At 31.1% G+C, this 26513-nt stretch overlaps 2 protein-coding genes across 2 annotated transcripts; both read left to right on the top strand.

Annotated features, from left to right (window-relative positions):
• The first annotated feature begins 7537 nt into the window (after positions 1 to 7537).
• LOC18992833 lies at positions 7538 to 8542 on the top strand. The gene has a single exon (XM_006416275.2). It carries the CDS (start codon positions 7615 to 7617, stop codon positions 8251 to 8253), a length of 639 nt encoding a protein of 212 aa, XP_006416338.1. The 5' UTR covers positions 7538 to 7614; the 3' UTR covers positions 8254 to 8542.
• A 13131-nt stretch (positions 8543 to 21673) lies between these two features.
• LOC18992832 (protein MIZU-KUSSEI 1) lies at positions 21674 to 22700 on the top strand. Its single transcript, XM_006416274.2, has one exon. It carries the CDS (start codon positions 21822 to 21824, stop codon positions 22578 to 22580), a length of 759 nt encoding a protein of 252 aa, XP_006416337.1. The 5' UTR covers positions 21674 to 21821; the 3' UTR covers positions 22581 to 22700.
• Positions 22701 to 26513: the final 3813 nt, after the last annotated feature.

The raw sequence follows: 26513 nt of genomic DNA, 5'->3' as shown, positions 1-26513 counted from the left end.
TAGGCAAGGATAGCTTTCAGCATAGAGACACGCAGTATATATAAACCCTGCGGTCTATTTTCCGTTGTATTATATCCCAATCCTCCTAGTGTTTGTTCCACTGGGTCCATACATGCAATAGCCTATATAAGGCCATAACCATTTATTGTCCGTGGATTTCTATCTTCTACGAATTTTTCAAATTATATCAACTACTTCTACGGATTACGACAACTTATATAGGTCACAGGATATATATATATATATATATACTTTGTTTTTACACTAACTAGATGAATATCTACGCACATGCGTGGGTTTTATTTTAATATATTGTCTATTGCTTAGATTTTTGGTTTTTTTTATGGCCATATACATGTTGAAAGCAAATTTAGGTTTAGTTTAGATTTTTGGTTTTTTTATGACCATATACATGTTGAGAGAGATTAATTAATTGTTTACTTGTTTTCTTAAAGTGATCTTGTTTTGGTTAGTTTTTTTTAATTGACTTTTTCTTTTGTTTTCATGAAATTTTATCAAACACTTCCTCTACTAAAAACCATTAATTTCTTCAATTAATCGTGGAACATCATAACAAATCTAGATATGATAATTTAGCAAATACTAAATATTATGATTACGAACCTAATAGACATATTCTTTAAATAAATGGATAAACTTCTATGCAATTTTTTTATTCTTATTGACAAAGACCTTCATAATCTCCACTGAAGTTAGATAAGTTAGTAAATGAATATAGCATGGCGGCCTTTGGTATTTTATACCTTAGAGATTATATTTTGCATCACGTGTAGCCAAATATGTCTTTCTCCATTTTTCATCATTGGATTTGACTTATGCTGCTCTCGTGGCTTTCTGCTGTGAGAACTAATATTCCCAGCTCCAAGACCTGATGAAGATAAACCAAGCTACAAGCTCCATTTCATGCACATAAAATAATATAACATAGAACATGGTTAAATACTCTTAATTTGTTCCCATCTTGCATTTTTAACTTTGACATCAGAGTTTAAGAACCGCAAAGAGAGCTCCTTGACAAGCGCTTTGCTTCTCAAGTGACAAAGAGGGCTTTGCTTCTCAAGCGACAAAGAGGGCTTTGCTTATGCTTGGATCCATGGATACCATTTTGAATCATGTCTCTGGTTCACGCCCTCTATCTTTTATCCTCCTAAGAAACCTTAAAGAGAAATATTCTCTAAACATGTTAGCCTATCAGCAAGGATAAAAAATATTTTCAAATCTTCTTCTAGTCAAAGCTTCTGAACATACTTGAATAAAAATCATTGAAACGTTTCATGTCTTTACTTCATGTCACATCCACATGCAAAAAATAATATATGAGAACCTAGAGAAGCTTGAAGGGAAGATGAAGTAAGCTCGGTATCAACCCAAGACTAAGTTGGTCTTTCATGATATGGAGGAGGAAGAAAGGGAGCTGATTGTCACGCCCATATTTTGCTTAGACCGTGATGGGCCATGCTGGGACGAGACGGGCCGAAACCAGGGGGTTATGACCCAACACTTAGTCATTTCTATGCTTTCTTTCCTTTATGTATTTCCGAAACTCTCTAGAACCTTGTGGAACGTTTTGGTTGGGTCTAGAGAGAGTAGATAGTAGTTGGGAAGTAGAATAAATTGTAGTAGTTGGGTAGATACATTTATTAGGGTAGTTGAGAGGAGCTCCCTCAGTTGTAGGTAGATCTCAGAATCCAAGTTTTCTCTAATAAGAGTTCTCTTCCCCTTTCTCTTTCTAAAACACGCCACTTTCTCTCTCTAAGCACCAGGGTCCGAGTTTAGACGGCTGACTTAGCGTGTGCGCGGAGCAGTAAAGCGCTAAGGCCGCACGGTTTGGTTCAAAGAGGAATCGGGCCGTGACATGATGGTGAAGTTTCAGCGACAAAACAAACACCCTCCACTATAACAGTGGAGATGGAACAATACACAGCTCCCCTATTTCATGATAAAACGTCTCTAAGGAGCTCAATAGTAATATTTTAAGATACAGGAGTTGTTCTTGTTCTCATCATAGTCTATTTTCTTATAAGCCTTTAAACTTATATTTAAACAATTGCATTCCTAGAATCTGGTATTTGTAGGAGATCTACAGGGTAAGAGTAGTATCTTAAAATCTTATCCATAGAAAGAAACAGAGTAGTAAGAGAACATAAGTAAAAATCATGGGAGAATATGAGAATGAGAGTCATACTCGTTAATCTAAACAACGTCTTAGAAACAAGTTAAAGACATATGAAGAGTCTGAATCATTTTAGTTATATATACTTTTCGTCTTTCTTCCTCAACCTCCTTCCTCCTCTATTCTTCTTTTTCTCCTTCAGCTCCTTTCGCCTATTCAAATTTCGAGATTGTTGGGAGGAGAAGTTCTGATTAATCTCTCACCACCGTCAATTTTTTCTCCTGCTAAATATTTTATTTATTTTTCAAAGCTGATGTGTCAAAAGAAGAGGTGCTGATGTGTCACATTTGTGAGACACAACTCACTCTTTATATAATAGATGTTTAATACGTATCTATATATGTAAACTAGTTTCAACAGTGAATGACTTGTACTTGGGTATAGTTCTGCGAACATCAAATCTGTAAAGTGATGCTTGTGGGCCGAGAGGGTTTGCAAGTATTGTTTAAAGTAAATAAGTTTTATGTTTTTTTTTTTTTGACTAAATAAGTTTCATGTTTATGATCATCTTTTTGGGTTACAAAGACGTTTCTGATAAATATAATATAATTTTAAAAAAATCGGCTATAAAATTAAACCGGGTAATAAAGATTGTGTAAGATAATTTTCGTATGTAGAGTTTGTAAATTTTTTTTGGGGGAAAAGTATGTAAGGAAGTTAAACATATTAAGCATCGTATTGCCCGGAACGCTTTGTACACATATACAAACACAGAAGACATTATACAACGGGTGAAAAGAAAATGCACGAGCACGCTTCAAGTCTTCAACACGCACGTGTATGAGATACAAGTGATTTATATTTATTAAATAAAAAAAGTATAAGAACCATGAGAACATCCACGATCGGGAAAATGAGATAATGGTATATGGGCAAGAAGAGTAAGTTACCATCGTTTAAGACAACTTATGTCAGGCCATTAACTGAGCTGATTTGGCCCAATTTTTTAATGGGTCCTAATGAGCCCAAGTTCTGCTTGCCTCCAATATGAACTTTTCTTTTTTTTGATAACGTCTCCAATATGAACTTGTTCAGAAGAAAGATCGGAACATATGATTAAGAGTGAGTTATCAACACGAATTTGTATAAGGCAGAATTAGGAATAGTTCTGGTAAAAGAACAAGACGTGTGACGCAAAGATTCTGTCCACACAAAATGGCTTATGCCGTTTTTATTGTTTTTTTTTAAGTGCATGATATATAAGATGTTAATCTTATAAATTCGTTTTTTTGGGGGGTAAACATGTGACATCGTCACTTAATCAAACGACATATCGCGAACCACATTAATTTTTCTGGTCCGTAATTATGATTTTTAAATATTACATACTTGATTTGATTCTTGTGAAGATCTTTTCTCGTGCGGATTTCTTGTGGATTATTTTATGCACACGAAGTTGCTGGAACGACGTGAGAACGCGATCGTTTCGTCATCGGCCAGGTGTGACCGTATTGGCATATAAACACTAAAAGCATCTGCAATGGTTGCCTTTATATTTTACTCTAAAAATAGAGTTCTCTATAAATAAAGAAGGGGTTTACTACAATGGTTGTCTCTATATTTGACTGTAAATCTTATTATTAATTGCTTATAAGTTCTTTTACTTTTAAATGTTTTAAAAAGTTTCTATTTATTTTAGTTTTAACAATAATTTAACATAATTATACTTTAAAATTTTTTATTTATTATATTTTGTTGTTTTATTTTAAACTTTCAAAAGATTATATAACTAATTATTATTAAAATAATTTAATTAAGTATAATATTATGTGGTATCTTATTGTTTAAGTGTTAAATAAAAAAATATGAAAGTTTAAGGATTGTTTTGTAAATAAAAAAGTTCTACTCTATAAATAGAAAAATGAACAGTATTTCTCTAAATATAGAGATATATTGTTCATTTCTCTATTTATAGAGTAAAATATAGAGTACCAATGTAGATGATTTTACTCTAAAAATAGAGTTTAGAGACAGAAATAGAGTACCATTGCAGATGCTCTGACACAACGAATAAAATCAAATTATGCATTCATGTGCATATTATATTACATGTATAAGCAATCAATTAATATTTTAAAATAATCAAATCATCGAAGAAATTAAAATATACGTCTATTGCTCTTACGCACACGCTGCTTTTATATATTTGTATCTTTAATTGTTTAGCTATTTGTTATATGAGAGACTTTTAACTTTGTTTTTGTAACTAGAGATTTCATGTCCGATTTATAATATATATGTGATGATTGGTCATTATTCGCAGTTGCATCTAATTTTTTTTAATTTAGATCTGTCATCTGTGTTGATATGTTCTAATTCGCTACTTATAGAAATGTACTAAACACCGAAAAGAAAAAAGAAAACTAAACAGCGTTTGAAGACAAATGAATTCGATAAGTACGTTTTACTTAACATCAATCAATATTTCTCTGAACATTATGGAAAGTCTAATATTGTGCAATACATTGGACTAGACCAAAGAAAGTCCCACAAGATCGATCCATATCAATATCATGAACAATAATTAGAAGGCACTATTTAAGATGGAGAAAAAAGAAGAAACTAAACAAATAAATAAATACAATTAGTTATAAGTGACCAAGTGAGTATTTTCTTACTCTTCTAAAAATAAGTTCGATTGGGATGAACATTATAACCCAACTGAACGGGAAACCGGAATCAAACTAATTAAATATAAATAGTTTTAATATATTGTGCTACAACCAAACCGGACGAAATCATCAATATTTTTAATTTTGTTGAATTTGGTGTTTTATGTCTAGATAGTGAAGGATAATGTAAAGATATGTTATTTCAAATTTTCCCTAGGTTTACTATTACCAAACTAAGACCACCTCTATCAGGGTCTCGTACCCATTTTTCGGTCCAGTTTCCTAGACAAAATCGATTAAATTTAAATGAAAAGTTCAAAAAATTTGATGGACTGATCCTTAGCTAAGGGGTGCAGGAGACCGTCTCTTTAGCAACGTGGAGGAAGGTGATTGGTCCTTCAATTTTAATTTTGTAATTGTTTAATAAACTTTTTATTTTGGAAATTCATTAGGAAAAAATCTCGACTCTCTTCTTTCTTTTTTTATCTCTTTTGTAACGATGATGTTGAGATCGCCTTTCAAACTCCCCCAACTTACGCCTCTGCCATCGTCTCGCAGTTGTCTTCGTCGTTCTATCTCCTGCACAATCGCAAAGGACTCGACTGTTCGCATGGTGGAGGCGGAGAAGACAAAGGGCGCTGGATCTAATTCGACCCTGTGACAACGACCCGATTCGTTCGGTCGGTTCGGGAAGTTTGGCGGGAAGTACGTCCCTGAGACCTGAACCACACCGGTGCTCACAAGATCAACAACGCGGTGTCTCAAGCTCTTCTCGCCAAGCTTTTAGGAAAGAAGAGGATTATCGCAGAGACATGAGCTGGGATAAAAGATAAATGTTTTTGTCTTCAAAGTGAGATTAATTTAAAAAAAAAAAATTCTAAAGAGATCCAATAAAGAATTCACTAATGGAGAACAAAAAACAGGAGTCTTTTAACCCAAATCAACTATTCAACAAAATTAATAAAAAAATCCTAAGAGATTCATATTGAGTTACACTAATGGAGCTGCTCTAACTAACTCTCGGGTTCAAATCCAAAAATAAAAAAAGACAGAAACCCCTAAATCCTCGCTTACTACGGAATAACAATAAAAATACATTTTTTGGTTAAAGGTTTCATAATAACGATAATCATATATGCCAAGCAATTACTTGATTGTAGATTTGTAGTATGAGGTAAATATTAACTAAAATTTGCGCGTTATATATACCAAAAAGAAAATAAGAATATGTTAGCGTAGGGCGTACGTAGGGTGTGTAATACTGTTTAATTTGTTTGACCGTATATGCACGTTCAACTCCAAACTTTAAAGTTTGAGATGGTATACTCGGTCGTCATATATATTCAGGAAATGTAGATCAATATTAAATGTCGAAGTTGAACTGCTGCAAAATATATATAAAAAGTTGTTCAGTTTGAATCACGAGTGTGTATTTATAAACGTAGCTCGGCCTACTAAATAAGTCAACGTGTAATCACGTGAAGCCTGATTAATATTTTGCATGTCCTCCGACACGTTCGAGGTTAATTACTCGGTTCAATGGAGATATGAAATACGTTAACCATGTTGCAACGCTAAGTCGTTAAGTATATATGGATTCCACTGCAGATTTTATATATTGTTTTAAAGTTAATCGAGGAGTTATAGACCAAAAATCGTGTATTTTCTTATCGGTGAAAATTTGGTCTCATCTTAAAGCATAAGTCGAATTTAAAATTAAAGAACATGCCAGTTTTGAAGTCTCTGAGAATTCGACCCTAAAACCAAATTTCATTGGTCTTTCCACTGCAAGTTGTTTAATATATATAATTAAGGGACTAACGTGCATCTGTTAAATTGATATGGCTGTTTTACAAATAATACTGGTGGTACATATTTGTATTATTTTATTTACTTAATACTCCACTTAATACTCGCTAATTGTATGAAGACAATAAACTGCTGTCAAAAGGTTGTAATAGTGAAAAAAAAAATTGTAATAGTGGTGTTGACTCCGTACGTGCATGAAACTATTAAAATGTAAAATTATGATATATTATCAGCTCACTTCTTATGACTTGCGACTAGGGGTCGCGTGGCGCATGCCACGTTATTTCTGACTTTGCTTTCAGATTTTGAGCCTTTTTCTTCAAATTAAATTGGAACGGTACAGAAAAACCATAAAGAGCATTCATCCAATTTGAAATAGAGATTGATGATAAGAGAGTATCGCCATGCAGACGCACCACAACACAACTATGTTTATTTAATGACCTATATATGCTGGTAAAGTTTGTATGCGTTGCGTGTGTATAAATTTGCTTTAACTGAATCTTCCTTCATTATAAATACATCGAAATATATATATATATATATATATATAATCTTATTAAGAGATTTTATTTTTGGTAGCATTCTTATCGGAAAATAAAATATTCAGTATTTATAGTAACTAATAACTCAACAAGAGAAAGAAATACCGGGAGTATTAAGTAGGTCATGAATATAATTAAGATTAGGGAAAGATTATCTGTCCATTTAGCACAAAATAAAATAAAATTTATGTCCTTTTACTATGCGTGACAAGAATCTACTAATGGACAGACAACTGACAAAGCGACGGCACCAACGTGTCAGCTACCGGTTTGAAACAGCTGAACCGTAACCGATTTACCCGGTTTAGAATTCTCTACTCACATCATCCTTCTTCTCTATATATAAACCCACCATGACCGACTCTTTTCGACGCGTCGTATCAATTTTCTTCGTTTTTGTGCTTTACTTATCTCTCTCTCTCTCGATTTCAAATTTCTTCAGGAATTTTCGAAAATGGGTAACTGTGTGTCGTTTAACCGGAGAGACTCAAATTCTTCTCCAACGGTGAAGATCGTGACGGTTAACGGCGATCTCCGGGAATACAATGTCCCGGTGTTAGCATCTCAGGTACTAGAAGCAGAATCGGCGGCTGCTTCATCTTCCTCTTCCTCTAGACCTTCCTCGTATTTCATCTGCGATTCCGATTCTCTCTACTACGACGATTTCATACCGGCGATAGAATCGGGATCGTCTCTTCAGGCGGAGCAGATCTACTTCGTCCTCCCGATCTCTAAGCGTCAGAACCGGCTAACGGCGTCTGACATGGCGGCTCTCGCCGTGAAAGCAAGCGTCGCGATCCAAAACTCACTCGGGAAAGAACCTCGCCGGCGTAAAAAGGGGAGAATCTCGCCGGTCATGATGCTGACTCAGCCTAACGACTCCGTTGAAGCTGTTAACGGGAAAGCAAGCGAGTCGACGGTTCGGAAAGGAGGGTTGTCGATGAATAAAACGGCTCCGTTTAAGGCTTCGAGTGGTTTAAACCGGTCCGGTTCGGTACGTAACTTGAGAAGATATACGTCTAAGCGAGCAAAGTTGGCGGTTCGATCCTTTAGGCTGAAACTTTCAACGATCTACGAAGGCTCCGTCGTATAGATATACTATTTAACTCTTAAGTCGCCTTTAATTTCTACGGAAAAAAAAAAACAAATCTGCAGACAAAAAATATATAATATTAGAAGACGCAGAATAATTTTTGGTTAAAAAAAAATAGAAGCATGATAATTTTGCAATTTGTTTGTTTCGTTTTGTTACAAAAAGATGATATATTTTCAAATCAAGGAAACACTCTGTATATTTCTTTGTTATTTTTTATATATATGATGTATATTTTGGTCATCAAAAATATAATGACAGGCCATGTTTCTATAGGTTAATTAACCCTTACAGTCGTTATTTTATGCGTCTGCCGTCCATAATTGTATGTAAATTATGTGAAAAGTATAAGTTTCTTAAAGTTGTTGACAAAAAAAAAAAAAAAAAAGTTTCTTAAAGTTATATATTCGAAAGCTAAACTCGTAAAGTTTAATTACATTCTAAATCTAACAGAATATATAAAGGGGAGTATAGACTTAGGCTTGGAGAGGAAGCTCTATAAGTTTTTTTTGGATTCACATAGATTATCATTTAGGTTAACTCTCAAACCTATTATGTGTTTCTTACCTTTTTTTGCAGCTTTATATAATATCTACAAAAGGTGTATCTATAAAAGGTGTGAAATGGTGGCTTTAAAAATGCCGTGTCCACATTAGCCTGCTATAGTGCTATTACACTGATATATGTTTCTTGCTTTGTTTTGAACAACTCGATCATAAATGATTCTTAATTAAACAGGCTATTTGGTAAACCCCATTCCAAAATCTAATACCATGCGTTTGTCTGATACAAATATGATCACTTGGTTTCGGAAGAATAATATATATATATATATATATACATATTGCTGAAATATATACTACTTTTAAGCTTAACAAGATTAGGTTAGCTTATAAATATATATTTGTGATATAATGAAGTTATATTTATGACCGTTATTCTTATTAAATTTTTCAATTCATAAAGCTATTAAACAGTGTCATTAGCTCCTGAAGTTTGAATGATACATTTCATCAAAATTCTAGATTTAAGACGAATTCAGAAGCATAATAAATGGTGCCATTTAGGAAAATTAATATTAATTGACATTTTTAGGGTTTGATGTTGATACGTGGTATTATTAAAAAGTTGATTAGATTAACTTCCATTGATCAGTCTTTTTCATTTTAAAATAACATTAGCCCAGTACTTGAATAAAATATATGTGTTATGTATGATGTCTTAGGTTAAAATTTCATAGCATTAGCATTATATATGTGGTTTACATTATAAATGTAAGTTAGAACTTAAGAAGTTTCAACATACTGCTGAGTTGTGCTTTCGTGTCTAGTGAATACATTAATAGTATAAACTAAAAGCAACATGTCAAATAAAAACATTATTTATATAATAAAATTAAATGTGTGTTGATTGATTCTAAAGTCTAAACAAAGACGTGTTGTGAAATTGGGAATAGAACTAGGGATTAACATGCGGAAGATATATTTTTAATCTTTAACTAATTTAAATAATTTGATGAAAATAGTTATTTTGTAAAAACAGTTATTGTTATAAAGTTTACAATAATATAGTGCATATTTTTGTGAATTTTAAATAATGAGTTGATCTGTATATATATATATATTTTTTTGAATTATAAAAAATGAGTTAATCCGTATATGAAATTATTTTATAAGCGTGTAAAGCAAAATAAGTTGTTTTAAACCGTTGGCACTAAACTAAAATATTATCTAGGCTATTATATAAAATTTATAATATTATAATCATCAACTCTAATTTGCATCATTTAATAATTGACATTTATAATCTGTTCACTAACTATAAAAATTTAATTTTATTTTTTTAACTATATATAAAAATAATATAATATTCTTTACACTTAGGTTTGATATATAATAAATAAATATACAACAAATTATATTTAATTTACAAAATATATAATTTAGTAGATTGAATATATTACCTATTTTAAAACATTAATATTTTGAGATTTTGAGATTTTTTTGTGGGTATTAAAAAATTAAAATTATAATATATTCATATCGAACTAACCAGTTTACTTAACATATTTGTATTGGATTAAAATTTAATAATTAATTATAATATTCACCGTTTAATAACTCTCATTTCACCACAAACTTTTTTTATTTAAAAATCAATTTTTCATACATTTCATCAAACAGTGTCCTTAGCTCCTGAAGTTTGAATGATACATTTCATCAAAATTCTAGATTTAAGACGAATTCAGAAGCATAATAAATGGTGCCGTTTAGGAAAATTAATATTAATTGACATTTTTAGGGTTTGATGTTGATACGTGGTATTATTAAAAAGTTGATTAGATTAACTTCTATTGATCAGTCTTTTTCATTTTAAAATAACATTAGCCCAGTACTTGAATAAAATATATGTGTTATGTATGATGTCTTAGGTTAAAATTTCATAGCATTAGCATTATATATGTGGTTATACATTATAAATGTAAGTTAGAACTTAAGAAGTTTCAACATACTGCTGAGTTGTGCTTTCGTGTCTAGTGAATACATTAATAATATAAACTAAAAGCAACATGTCAAATAAAAACATTATTTATATAATAAAATTAAATGTGTGTTGATTGATTCTAAAGTCTAAACAAATACGTGTTGTGAAATTGGGAATAGAATACAGATTCCATTATAGGACCATAGTTTTGTTTGAATAGAAGCGGTATCCTTTTTGTTTTCCTATGAGTTTGAAAATAGCAAGTCCTCCGACATGACCGGCAAATCTCCGACAATGACAGGTTGTATATATGCATATAAACTCTTACCATACACAATAAATGTGCCTCATTTTGAAAATAGAATTATTTGTTTCTGACAAACAGAGAGAGTTATTGTATTTCTAACAAAATAGAAATATTTGTTCTAGATAAGTTTTTCCTATTTTCTATTTTTTTTTCTTTCAAAAAATAATAATTATAGAGGACAATCAAAAGATAAAGATACATAGCATAAGAATCATTACCACTACAGGACATCAGGAGCATGTGAAAGTGGAAGTGACCAAGCTACAAACTGAGGGATCTCTATCATCTATATTAACCGAGGACAGTGGTTCCACATATGCTAGTTTATTCTTAAGAGTTTGGTGAATGTCTTGAACAATTAGAGGTATATACTTTAAAGAATGTGGAATGCATTCATAAAGTATGGAGATTTTAGGCAATTTTCAATTGGAGAAATAAAGGATTTAGTCCAACTCAAACTTTTTTTTTCCAAAACTGCCGGCAGGTCGGCGGCCATAGGATAAATCGAGAAAACTTTATTGTATGATTTGTTTTTCTCGAACAATTAAATATTGCATGAAATTAAGAATTCTACATATATTATATATCATATTTATAGGGTCATTGCGAGGAGTTCTATGGTGGCCATTGGCTACAATATGATTTTTTTACCATACATGTTTTTTTGTATTTTTCGTTCTTTATAAGAAAAATCTCACAATGAAAAAACAAAAAGAAATAGCGGCTTTTCGAGCATTTGCCAAACTCGCAATGGGATTTCTCCCGTGTGTACAGAAGAGAGATAGGTCTATGTTGCCACGCAGGATTAGACCGTTGGTATGTACCAAAAAGTTGGTATCAACAAATCTTTAGACGAGCGACCAGATCGCCTTATCGGACTGCGTTTGTTTTATCTCATTCAATTCTTTGGTTAGACAAAAAGTCAACTCTCCTTTGTTTGTCGTTTCTTATTTTTTTTGTTTCCCTTATTCAAATTATATTATTCTTTATGGTGAGAACCCTACACGAGATTTGAGTGATACAATAAATACGTAATTTTCAATTATATACGTTGTATATACTCTCTAACAACTATTTTGAATAGTTCCCTCCGTTGACCTATTTATGCCTCTATAATATTATTTACATGTAATTCTATGTATCTATATATTAATATATATATATGATCTCGGTTGGATAAGCTTCAAACTTTTTGAGTTCTTTCTAAGAACATAAAATTCAAACTTAAAGTTAATGCGTAGAAATCACATGCGACTTTATAACATATCTTACCTCTTTGATTTGTTCCAATCCGGCATTAATATTGACAATGCGTACTACATAGGGATAGGTATCTTCCAAAGATAGCAAAATTTGGGCTCTTTATCCCGAGGTCACCAAAATCAAGTTCGCATTATCATATATCATAGGTCAAAGATGTAGATTGGTCTAAAAAGGATCATAGAAATGTAGATGTATGTTTGTACGAGTGATTGATGGTTGACATAATTAATGTGTAAAAAGCGAAATATTTTTGTTATAAGCCATACAAGCGATTCTAGACATATATGTAGTACTAAACGGCATACATCCATGATCCATATGCTAACTATATTTACATGTTTGCTAATGATAAAAGTGTGAACGTTGTAACAATATTCGGTGGAAAGAGTAACACAACTCAATCATATATACATTGATTATTCATTATTTAAAAACCGTTTGACAAGAATCATACGAAACAATCAAATAACGATATATACCCATACAATTCATACATATATAAACTCTTTATCAAAATAACGACAGCTCAATCATTTATTTAATTGATTTCCCTTTCATCATACATAAGCCCTTTAACAAAAAACCATACGATACAAGCAAATAACCATAGGTGAAAACGACTCAATCATACATAGAATATTTAACTTATAAAAAACTACTCAATTATATTTACGTCTAATTTTCCATTTATTCATATAATAATCGCTTATAAATAATATATATATATTTTATTTAGCTTGAAAGTTGGATAAACAAATATCACAGATGACTCTGTGCAGAAACTAGTTAGGGTTAAATTATTTGTTGTTGTGATGCATAACTACCAAATAAAATTTACAATCCAGAGTAACTAAGGCTAAAAGTTACAATCCTATGCTTACTCCTCCATCGGGTTTTCTGCAGAGAATCTCCTGGGTTCGTTCAGCTTCGACTTCCAAGAAGCTAAATGTGATTTGCAAGTTAGCTTTGCAAGCTATTGTGTATGAAATTTGGCGAGAAAGAAACTCAAGACTGCATCAGGGAACTTTTAAGACCTCTTTTGCAGTCATCAAGTTTATTAAGCAGACCCTGAAATGCAAGCTTGCAGGCCTCGACAGACCTCTAATCCATTCTCAGACCCACGTTCAAAGAGACAACATCGATCAGACTTATCTTATGGCATGGTTTGAATTCTTCCAACCTTAGCGTCGGTTATCATCGCTTTCTCATCGGTTACTCGGTTTGCTGCTCACTCGTGATAGATATTACTATAAGCTTTGCTATATCTTGTTTAATCCTCCTTACATATTATCTATTATTGATTCATTGCATTGTAATCAAACATATTTTGTATGCTCCAAATGATATCCCATTAAGGGGGTGTCAAGGAAAGTGAATGCAATAGAAAAAAAAAAAGTTATAGAATTAACTAAGAGAAGACATCATAAAGAGAAGAGATAGAAAGCGTGAGCTCAAAACGAGAGGAATAAAAGGCGAGTGCCTTAGACTGGTCGAGATTTTTATTTTTGTCATAGAGAGGTTAAGATTCCTATTAATATTCTTAACTTAGCCTATTTTGGTTCTATATAGAACTGTTGATTGATATTTTGTAGTAGTAATTTATTTTGCATGTAAACAATCATGGTATTATTTTATTGTAATGATGCATTTAAAAATCTCGAAACATCAATTTCGTAGGAAAAATGGAGTAATTGCGTAGTTAATGTTAGCGCCAGAACAAGCTTTTATGAAAAAAAGGCGCTTCACTTTCAATATCGCTGTCTAAATGAGCAAATTCAATGTATTTTTATACTCCCTTTAGCTTTCGTCAAGATTGGGTTAGATTTACCATGGACCTTTGATCCGTCGATAAGATCTCAATTTATCTATTTTTTTTTGTATAAACGTTAGTTTTTTTAGTCACGTGGATATTGTGGATTTAAAATAATTTATGTGATTTGTTTTTGCGTAATAGGAAATGAACATTGTTGGTTACGAAAGGAGTATATTTTTTTTTTCCTTTTGGTAAACCAAGTGCAATAAGTTGACACAAAAAATGTATTTGCCCATCTCCTGATTAGGCACAACTGACATGATGGCGAAAAGCGCAATAAGTTAAAATCATAGTTACATATAGATTAACGGAGTAATCTACAGTATTGATTAAATTTTTAGACATTGTGGATGTGGTAGGGGTCATATTTCTAATTACTAGTCAACACTTACGTTGATAATTGCCTTGATAAATATAATGTTTTATGTAATTAGTATATGGCACATCACATGTATATCATTTACCAGTCAATTAGGCTTTTGGCTGGTAAAAAAAATGTTGTATAACATAAGAATACTAGGTGTTTAGCCCGCGACTTGCACAGACCGAAAAGTTTCATTGAAACCTAAAATAAAATTTTACGTCAGAAATCAAAAATAATTAGATCAAGAATTTGATACATACAAAATTAAAATAAAGCTAACCTATAAAAGTAATCATTGTCTAACATTAAAAACTTTAAAATCAATACTAATAAGTGTATGAAATCAATAAACACAAACTAAAATAAAATTAATATGAATTATTCATTTTTTCTCTTTTTATCTTTTAATTTTTTGTTCTCTATCATTTTTCTTTTTTCACGTTTTCTTGCTCTTCTCCACATCTTTTCCTTTTTCCTCTCATACATCTTTTGATTTTCTTATCTTTCAGGTTTTATTTCCTTTCTTCTTCTTCTTCAATGTTTTATTATTCTCTTTCTTCTTTTTTTTTTCTTTTTCTTTTTCATTGCCATCGTCTTCTTCGTTATCATCGACTTTTTATTCTTCTGGTGTTTTTCGGCTTTTAACTCATCTTCATATTCTTCTACTTTCTCCAATTCCTCATCTTTTAAGGTTTTCATCCAATTTTTTCTCTTCCCTATCTTCTTCTTCTTCTATTTTGTCTTCTATTTTATTTTTTTTCTCATTCAACAGATTCTTATTCCTCTCTCTAAATTCTTCATCATATTTTAAAGATCTTTGTCTTATCTGTCTTTTTACTCCTCTCATGGTTTATATTTTCTCTTTTTTAGTTTTTTCCTTGTATTTTTAAGTCTTTTTTATCGTTATTTGTTTTCAAATTGTTCTTCTATATTTTCTTCGTTTACTTCTTATTCATCTGATTTGTCTTCGTTTTTTCATCATATTTACCTTTTTCTACTTTGTCTTCTTCATCTTCTAGTTATCTTCCATTTTATTATTCTTTTCTTTCCCATTCCTCTACTATCTACTGGTTTTCTTTATTACTTCTTCTTCTGATTATCTTTTTTCTTCTCCAATTGGTCGTTTAATTTTTTTTTGTTCATCGTCTTCGACCAATCCGAGTATTTTTTTTTATCTTACTTGTTCACCGTATTATTTTTTGTTCACATTATCGTTGTTTTCTTATTCTTCTCCTTTTTCTTTATTTTTTAGCTTTTCTATTCTTTGTTTTTTCCTTCTTATCTTTCATTGTTTTTGACTATTTCTTCTTATGTATTGTATTAATCTTCTTTGACTTCTTGATTTTTTTTCATTCGGTTTTTTCTTCGTTTTTTTCTATTGATTTTTTTTTGTTTTATTTGTCTGTCCCTTCTTCTTTGTTTTATTTTATTGTCTTTGGATTCTCTAAATTTTTATTCTTCAATATCTTCTACTATTCTTCTTTTGGTTTTATTAGCCGTTTATATCTTCTGCTTTTTACTTCTTCTTGGTCATTTTTGTCCTATCCAAACTTTTTTTCTTTCTTATTTTTGTTTGTCCTTTTCGCATCTTTAATTTCTTCTTTTTTATTTTCTTTTTCATCGTCGGGTTTTCATCTTCTTATACTTTATTTTCTTCATCTACCATTTTTGTTCTTCTTTTTCTTTCAGTTTTCTTCTTCAACTTTGAAATCTTCATCTCTTTATCATTTTTCTTTTTCACTATTTTGTGTTACCCATCTTGATCTTATCGTTCATGGTCTAGGACTTTTTGTTAATTTTTCCTCATTTTTTTACGTTTTCATCAACTCTATGTTCTTCTATATGTTTCAGTTTATCTTTTTCTCTTCTTTTTCTACTTCGTTTTTCCTTTTTTCCCTTTTTCTGTTTTCTTTTTTGGTTTTTTCCTCTGCATCCTGCTAGAGTATTTGGCATCTCTTACATTATTCTAAATATAAACAGAATTCAGAAAGCCATCTTTAAAACAAGCAAAAAAAACAAAAGACTTAAAACCTGTTCATTAGACAATGAAGATGATTTATGATATGTTGACATGGTTTTAATCACGTTAAGTAAGGAAGAATAACTGACAACACAAAACAACAACATATAATCGAGGAACACTACTACAGGTACTGAAAAAACGGAAAAAAACAATAGAAAAAACGAAAAAATTGATTTATAAAAAATAAAGACGGTAAACAATACAACAAAAAGCCGGTCAATGTAGAAACCAAACCACAATTGAGATTAAGATACATTTAAAAAAGTAATATATTTATATATAGCTCTCAACTTAAGCTAGGATTTCCCACATCACATGTACATTTTTTTTCAAATAATCACGCTCAACAGATAATCCGATTAACGAATAAAGGGGAATTAAAAAGATTTTATTAACGAATAAAGGGGAATTAGTTACCTAAATAGAATGAGAGACCTTATAGCGAAAAATTTACTTTGCATATATTATATATGATATGATTCTAAATGTTTTTTTGATTAAATTCCAATTTTTAAATTTTCGTTATTTTCTATTTTAAATATTTTTTGATTAAATTTCGATTTTTAATAATTTTTATTAAATTTAAATGTTTTTTGATTAAATTTCGATTTTTAACAGTTTTTTTAATTAATTTACGATTTTTAATATTTTTATTTAATTACAATTTTTAATATTTTTATTTAATTAAAATTTTCATATTTTTATTTAATTACGATTTTTAATATTTTTTAATTAATTTATAATTTTTAATAATTTTGTTATTAAAATTAATTAAAAAAAATATAAGAAGGGGTAAAAGGTAATTAACTACCCTAAAATTGAATGAGAGAGCTTTAACTCAAAATTTTATTTTGCTTATAATATCTATAATATAATTTGACTATTTAAAGCCCACTACCTCAGTGCACATATAAACGCTTAATAATTCATGCCATCATGAAGCCATTACATTGTCTTAAAACATTAACCTCAAATTATTTCCCACTAATTAGATTGTTCCAGTGTTGAGTATTGGCTAATTAATAAATTATATATTTGCAAAAAAAAAAAAATTAATATACAGAGCTAGGTCAGGGGGAATGTAGAACTAACACTTGTAAAGCTATTCGATTTCAATAATTTAGAAGCGTGTTCCTTCTCTCCAAAGTGTGCCTTTAATTTGACTAAACCACTAAATCATATACCTACCTCTCATCTATATATATATATATAAATCTGTCATTTTATTGGAACACGAAAAATAGTATACAAAAATCTGTATTAGTTACGTAATAATGTATACCTAAGAACTCTATAGTAAGGGTCAGAGCGGTATGATCAAGTGATAAACTTGGTAAAGGACTGTGAACCTTTAGTAATCAGTTTGATTCCTGTTTGGAACAGAGTCATGTCAGGTATTGGCAGTCGGATTTGATTGCATAGTTCTTACTTCTTGTAAAGCAAGTTGTAAATTGTCTCCTCTGAGCTAAAATTTGGTATATAAGTTTATTCGACGGGTCTGTTTATCTTTGGAATTAGTCGGCTAGGTTACTTCCATTGAAATTGGGTCAGGTTCTAGTCATGTATCCTCTGTCCGATGCTGACCTGGATTACTTAGATTAAGTATAAAAATAAATTTCCTTTTACATCTATTAAAGAGAACTATAGTAAGGCAAAACAACACAATTTGAGACAAATACTAAAGAGAGAAACAAATCATTATTTATTTAGGTAGTGGACATTTGGACGGTGAAATGGGTCCACTAATTCAATTACGTGTGTATCCTATAGTCTGAGTAAGTTTGTATGTACAAGTACATCTGAAACCATGAGGTACCTATTTACCTTCATTAATTAAAAACAAAATAGCTCAAATGTTCAAAAACTCAAACATAATATTTCATCCATTTTCGAAAAAAGGAACGTTTATCTTTTTATATACAAATATGTTTGTCTATAATCGTTGAAGAATATGTCATTAAAAACCCTAAATGATCGATTTTTTTCTAATGGGGTTTCAAATTAAAAATGAGAACGAATTTACAAGAAGCCCATTAATACAGTCAAAAATAACTCACATTAGGACAAGAACCAATACGAATCAGGATTTAACCAGAATTATCTCAAAGGAGGGAATCAATTGGTTGAACACTTACTATCGGACTGGCTAATTTAGATAACATCGAAAGAATTGAAAGAGTGGAAGGATAAACGAAGAGATTAACTCTAATCTCCGAAGATGTTGATGCAGTCTACGGCGAGAACTGAGATTGAAGAAGACACCGAGAGCATGAAACATGTAATACTAAATAAGCTGCCAAAAGAATTTATATTTACTTTTATTTTATTGTAGTCTATATTCGTTTTCTGATGACATATGAAAAATGTTGATGAAGATAATGGAATTATGAAATTGTTTGATTCTCTGTGATTATCTTAGTCTCTTAGACGATATTCTGAGTTAATAAAAATGTGTAACAAAACCTCTTTTCATGTGGAGAGATTGGACATAAGACATATGTAAACGTAAGCCGACAATCTCTGTGAAAAGATAAAAAGTGATAATGCGAACAAAGCATTCACGTAAATATTGGCTTTTCATGTTTTTGCCTTTTCATATGATCCAAAACCAAAAAAAGTTTTGTGTCATGCATGTTTTTTTTAATCATGTATATTGCTCTACTAAACGTTGAATTAAATATAAAAAAGTATATAAGTAAATACAGTACTTTGGTTTTAGTTGTATCTATAATACTTTTAACATTAGTTCTGAATTTTAACATACATATGAAAGTTTGATTAGTAGAGATCATTTTTTAAATACTATAACTCATGAATGAAAAGAAAATAATTTAAAACTACAGTATAATGTTTCTGTAGAAAAAGAAAAATCAAAGAAATCAAAATTTAGAATACAAGGCGTAAGGGGTTTTGTAATTTCTCAAAGAAAATAGTTTGTCTATTGTTTTTTCTTTTTCTTAAATCAGTACTTTTTAGTTAAACCCAATTTATATGTTTATATAAAACTAAAACAAAATTAAGAAAAAGTTGGTTGTAACTTTTAGATGTCATAAAATTTAACTATTATTATCTATTGCCAATCGGCCCCATTAATTGTAGTTAATTAGTCAAATTATTATAAACATAATTAAGCAATAATCCCCATGATTTAAAGTAAGAAGTTATATTATGAAATCAAGAGATTGAACTACATTCAATCTTACTAAGACTGATGTGATACTCTAAAGATGAAATTCTTAATGATAGCTTGCTATTTTCACCAATTTGCCAGAGCCAACCCGAGCTGGATATACACTTTACCTACTTTTCTATATGTAATAATCTATAGTTGATTTTATTCATGATGTTTGGTTGTGGTTGACATATGAATCGTATCGTTTCTCGGAAGTTTTTAAAACGAGATGCAATATAAATTAAACATATAAGGAACTGTAATATCTATAAACACCAAATAAATGAGATTCTAATACTTCGTGAAATAGTACAATGACAAAATCATTATGCAATACTATAATTTTATAGTTTATATATTTATTTATGATTTTGAAACACAGTTTCGCAGTGACAAAGGACTATTGTGCAAACTAAATTAGCTTTTTCTTTTCAGAATGATTGTAAAGTAGATAATATCTGTGGTAACTTGTATAGCTAGTTACAATTGTTATTAGTCAGCAAATTGATAAAAAAATTATCGTGCTATAAAAATCTCAAATTTTAAGTTCAAGAAGTTCAAGTGGATATACGAACCTTGTTTTGGTTCCCTATAAAAATAATGTCTTTAGTAACAATTCCATAATAAAGAAGTAGGCAATTAGTTCTTATATTAAAAAATAAAACTAAAGATGATGTCGAAAATGATTTTTGGAAATTTTCTTTCTCAAGGTACCACGCTATGAATAACTTTTTTTTTTACAGACTAGGTTCAAAGTAATGTGATATCATAATCACAATCAGTACGCAAAACTATCATGGATAGAGGTATATAAATTATAAAAAGTTTAGCAGCAATGACTATGTAGAGCATCTTAAGAAAATGCTATAAAAATACCGGAGCATGATTGGGTTTTAATCATTGCTCTATGCATGCTTGTTCTTAGGTCCTCACGCCCTACATCATTATATTCAAGTATATATTTTCTTGGTAGAAGCATATATATTTTCGTGATGACAAAAAGAAAGCATATATATTTAGAGAGCATTATATTTCATTTTATATAAATAGTAGAAAAATAAGAAAAGGAACGCAAATGCTTCAACGTTTTTTAGCTTCCCCACAAATGCTACATTTCAGCTAGTTCTACGATTTAAAAAAAAAATATTAGATCGATTATATGTAAAACAGAAAAAGTGAGTAAGCAGGCCACTGGAGAACTGTTTTAGGGTGAGTAATTTGGTTGATGTGATTAGAATTTTTTTCTTACATTATTAATTCAATTGATTGTGAAAGAAATGAAAAAGTACCAAAAATACTTAAAAATGAATTAAAAAAAAGTTGGAAGTGTCAAGTGGCCGTGGGACTTCACTTGGACTGACGCACGCGCACCATTCGCTTGCTTCCAAACAAACCGATTGGATATTACATTAACAAACGGGCCCCACTCTTGTTTAATACGACACGTGGACCCATTTCCTGCTCCTTCCTTCCTCCACTGCCTTCTATATTTTTGATTAATAAGTTTATGATAGGTATATTTACTACTATTTAGGGTTTATTTAGGCATTATTAGGCGATTCTTTAGAATTTCTATGATCAAAACAACAAGAGGTTTTCGATCTTATTTTTCAAATTAGATGATTTACAATTGTAGTTTCAGTTATAAAAGCTGTAAACCCTTTAAATGTTATAACAAGCGCTTGATGAATCTCACAACTGAAGAGTACTTCTTTAAACTCAAAATTAAAAGGTTAACGCATGTCAAACTTTACCTTGTTTTTTTTTATCCCCCAATATTTAAACCGTGGTGATCTTGTGGTTTTGGAATAAAATGCACAAATAACCACGATATTAATTAAATCATTATATAAACAGGCTCGATCTTCTCGCTTTAAAGAATTTTTGCGCTAGACCCAAGAAAGTGATATAAAGCATATTCAGTATATAGTTATATACTACTACTATTATAGTAAAATATATAAAAATAAAATAAAGAATGAAGAAAAGTCTCCACTTTCTCCATATATACCACTCCACAAGTCTACATATATGCCATCAAACTTCCTCTTATTCTTCACCCAAAACAAACTCAATATTCTCTTCTTTAATTTCACTCTCAACTCTCAAAAAGCTTAAGTAAACAAAAAAAGAGAAATAAACATGAGAACGATGGTTGATCTAGGAAAGCAAAGAGATCATCATCATCATCATCATCATCATCATCACATGCAAATCATAACCACTCCGACCACCGTCGATTGCGCTCGTGAATTCCGTCTCCGACGAACTCTCCGTTCACTCATAGAATGCATGCTCCCATACTGTTGCACTTACCAACAACCAACAACTTCATACCAAAACGATACCGTTTCAGTCTCTTCCACCACTTCCTCATCTTCCTCCTCAGACCACTCCTCCTCTCATAGTAACAGCATCGTAAGCGGAACCTTCTTCGGGCACCGTCGTGGCCGAGTAAGTTTCTGCCTTCAAGACGCCACCGTGGGATCTCCGCCGCTTCTCCTACTCGAGCTAGCTGTTCCCACGGCGGCTTTGGCCAAGGAAATGGACCAGGCAGGTGTTCTACGCATAGCCCTCGAGTGTGACCGTCGTCGGAGCAGTAGCAACAGTCGTTCTTCGTCGATCTTTGATGTTCCGGTGTGGTCGATGTATTGCAACGGAAGGAAAATGGGATTCGCCGTGAGGAGAAAGGTGACGGAGAACGACGCCGTTTTCTTGAGGATGATGCAGTCTGTCTCAGTCGGAGCTGGAGTTGTGCCGTTGGATGAGGAGGAGCAGACTCTTTATTTGAGGGCCAGGTTCGAGCGAGTCACTGGCTCTAGTGACTCGGAATCTTTTCATATGATGAATCCGGGTGGTAGTTATGGACAAGAGCTTAGTATATTTCTCTTGAGATCGTGAAAGTATGGTGTGGTTATACTATTTTAATAAGATTCTTGTCATTTTTCGTGTTTTTTTTTTGGGGGTTCATGTACATTGTAAAGTAAAACTACCAAAAGAGTAATATGTATATGCAATTTATCGTTGTTTTTTTTTTCTTTCTCTAAAATGGGTTTTTGAGAGATAATATTTGGGTTCGCCCTCAAACGTCCCAGTGATCTCCTAATCTATTCCTTAAATCATCTCGCTAAGCTTCTTCAAATCTCTTCAAAACCATTAAACGCAGGTATATACTTACGAAATATCGGGTACAAATGTGTTTTCGTTCTTTTGATTAAGGTGTTAATTGATTCGTACTAACTATACCATATTGCAAATTTCTTTCATATAAACCTTTTGGAGATATAGCTACCCAACAACTTAATTTAATTTGATGTTGGCGATCTTAAATTTGTACGAGCATAGAAATAATCTAAGCTGCAAATAAGATAACGATGGTAACATTATAAGATATGACAAAAACTTTTATCATTATAATAAGATATAGAGTATATTTTGGTTCGTAGATAAGATTGAAAGGGAGTGAGGGTAAGCGTTCTTTGACTCTATTAATTCCTAGCTACCATTTACGATATGGTTCGATGGCTAGCATATTTACTTCGTAAATTGAAAGACCAAATTTCAAGTCTTCTCAAAACACTCACTCTTTCCACCAGGAAAGTTTCAAAAATTATTTTGAGATTCTGTCAAAATATTATTTAAAAAATACAAATTGAAAAGAAGAAGAGAGTTATGAATTTTTGTTTTGAAAAGAAATTGATAGAATTTTTTTTTCTTTTTTTTTAATCTAAGCATACCGTCATATTCAGTGTAACAAAGACTAAAACGAATATTTTCTACCGAGATGGTTGAACTAATTGCGTTTGGCTAAAGTTTATATATCATTACGAATATGCATAATTCATTGAAAATTCCACCCACACCACAGGCATGTCAGTTGCACGTACTGTGAATCGTGAACTTCCATGCTAAAGCAATATGCGATTGAGACCAGACAGAGAACCACAAGATTGAGGATCTTGGTTTTAGCTTCGGTGTCTGGCTCGGTTCCAAATCAGTGCCATTGTAGGACCTCTTTTCTCTTTTGCTTTTTTTTTCCTTGTCTCTTTGATCGCTCCGAGCTTCATTTCAACGTCACTCAACTCATTCCTTTTTGTTATTATGTTTTTTCTTTTAAGTTTTAAAACAAGTTAATCCCCTTTTTGTTATTTGAATCTCTGATTTGATACAAGAATTTAAGACTTGGTTAGAATAACAAAAACCATATAATATACACGCACGCTCTAGTCTGATTTAATATTGCGTTGTGTTGCTCAGAGAAGATAGACAAGGACTTTCAGTTATTATGTACAGTACAACAAACACAGAAAACCAGTATTCAATCATACTGGTATTATTCCCCAACGTACGGAAAACCAATTAAGAAAAAAAAAAGAATTTCACATAATTAATACTTAGGAAGAGAAAAAATCAATAGAGCACTCTTGTTCAATATGACAATATCTTGACATACATTCATCATATTCATACCAATACACTGATTAAAATATATAGACATTAATTATCAAGGAACAAAAATAAAAATAAATTATAATAATTATATAAAAGTCCACGTACCAGAAAATGACAGAGGCATGCAAAATCATGATATCCAGCGAGGTATGTGACTATGTGAGACACTGAGACTCTTATTGATGTGTTCTTTTGTCCCCTTTTTGTGTGAGATAGTACTGTTTGTTTGATTTTTCTTGTTCTCCATTATAGATTCTCCAAATCTTTAAGATTTCATTTTTGTAATATGTATGATTAAAATTATGAGAAAAGAAGAGAATAACTAAAAAACTAGGATATATGAGACAGGTATAGAGAAATGGGAGATGCACACGAGGGTACAATATAAACCCTAACGTCTTTTTTTTTTTTTTTTCTTTGTTGATGATAAGACAGCAAACATAGTTGGCTCCACAACCCATCTCCTTTAGTCTAATTTCACGTGTATTCTCGTCCCCATGGTCACATACTTCCATTTTCTCATTATTAATCAAAATATTATGATACATATATACTTTTTTTTCGAAGGGTTTTCATGCACATATATATATATATATATATATATATATGTGTGTGTGATCTGAAATCCTGAAATAGGGACACAGTCAAGTATCAATTAGTAAGAAGTTGCACATTTTGGTATTTTTAATCACATGGGGGAATTATTCTGAATAGAATGTCACATTTATCTTAAATTCTCATTGCCCTATACAGTTATTAAGTGATAAAAAGTAAAGTTATCTATTTATAGATATTAGAAGGTTTATAGCCGGGTACGATCAAGTCACTCTTACTTTGTTTCTGTCACTGTGAACATCGTACATATTAATTTACCGAAGATATAAAGAATGTGATAAATATTTAAAGAACATTATGTAATCATTAACACATCATCTTTGATTCGAACAAAGTCATATCAATGCATTTGCTTTGTTTTTTTGTTAAAGGGATATAATTGGCTAATTGCTTTGTTATTTTTATATCACGATATTGATAGAGATACGAAAAAGGAATAATCTAAAAAATTCTGAATTGTTGACGGAGAAAGGCAGTGTTTGGTCCAGCATGGCTACCATTTTGCTTTTCATTTGTCAGATTTGCGGGCTCTAAATCTTTGAAGTATATAAATCTTATACATAAAATCACGCATTTGCATCTTATAGTCAAAGACTCAAAGGAAAAGAGAGTAATTAAAGTAAAGAATATGATAATATATTGAAATTAAAACGAAAAAAATATATAATCCGGTTTATGTTAGTGTAGCTTAGTATCTTTGGTAAGAGACAGATATTACACCTTAAGTAACAAAACGTTTAAAAAGTAGAAAATTGACGTATCACGTATGACGCGAGAGAAAGCCCATTTCTACAATGGGCCCAACTTTTTTTTTTTTTCCGCGAAGAAAGGAAACATTTCCGATGACTATTTTGAATTTTTGACTATAATTTTTTTTTATATAGGCTTGTTGATAATGAATACTAATAATTTTTCTTCCGACTTAAAAGGAAAAGGTATTGTAGCTGATTCAGTTTTATTGCTGAAGGAATAATTATATTGGCTTCCCTAGCATCTTTCGGTTTTGTACAAAAATATTTGCAATTTTATAACTTCGATTTCCTTTGTATAATGTTTAGCAAAATAGTTTTACGTATTAGTATTTTCTTGACTGTTTGTAAAATCAGATTCAAGATACAAGAGAATAATGATACCCAATCTCGATGAAATTGCATAGGAAGCGCTGCACTTATCATAAAGTGAGTGGAAATGCCGCATTTTGTTCACATCGATATTAATTGTATAAGAGTGGTGCCAAAACTAGAGGCATTTATTGGACTGACCCAACGGACCACGTCGAAAATGAAACTCGATTTGGAAGGTTGTGTGATTTGTAAACTAAATACTTGCCTCATTCTCACCAATCTATTTATATTCATTTATTTGTTCTTATCCAACTTCTATCTGTCTTTATACAAACTACCCAAAAATGAAACATAGACAGTAGTCCCACTTTCACCATCTTGATGTAGAATTTTTTTCTGGTTAGATTCTGTACGATTTTACTACTATTCTTTCTTGTTCACTTTTCTTTTTGTTTACAAGAGTGTACATGTTCTTCTCTAAGATTAAATCTCCATATAACAATGGTAATTAAATCTCAATTCAAGAACATTGTTTTTGTAAAAACATTTGAGTCTCATTTGCGACCACAAAATATTCGGGAGTAATATTTTATGTCACGTTGTCAACTCTTTTATGGATCTTGTTAAATTGTCCCCACTTACTTAGTTGTTATGAGATTGACGGCATTAACTCCCTGTTTTATTTTTATTTTTAATCTATTTC

Source organism: Eutrema salsugineum, unplaced genomic scaffold (assembly GCF_000478725.1).
Source record: "Eutrema salsugineum unplaced genomic scaffold, Eutsalg1_0 scaffold_5, whole genome shotgun sequence".
In the NCBI taxonomy this organism is placed as follows: domain Eukaryota; kingdom Viridiplantae; phylum Streptophyta; class Magnoliopsida; order Brassicales; family Brassicaceae; genus Eutrema; species Eutrema salsugineum.
Note: the sequence above shows the minus strand (reverse complement) of the source record. Positions and strands in the feature narration are given on the sequence as shown.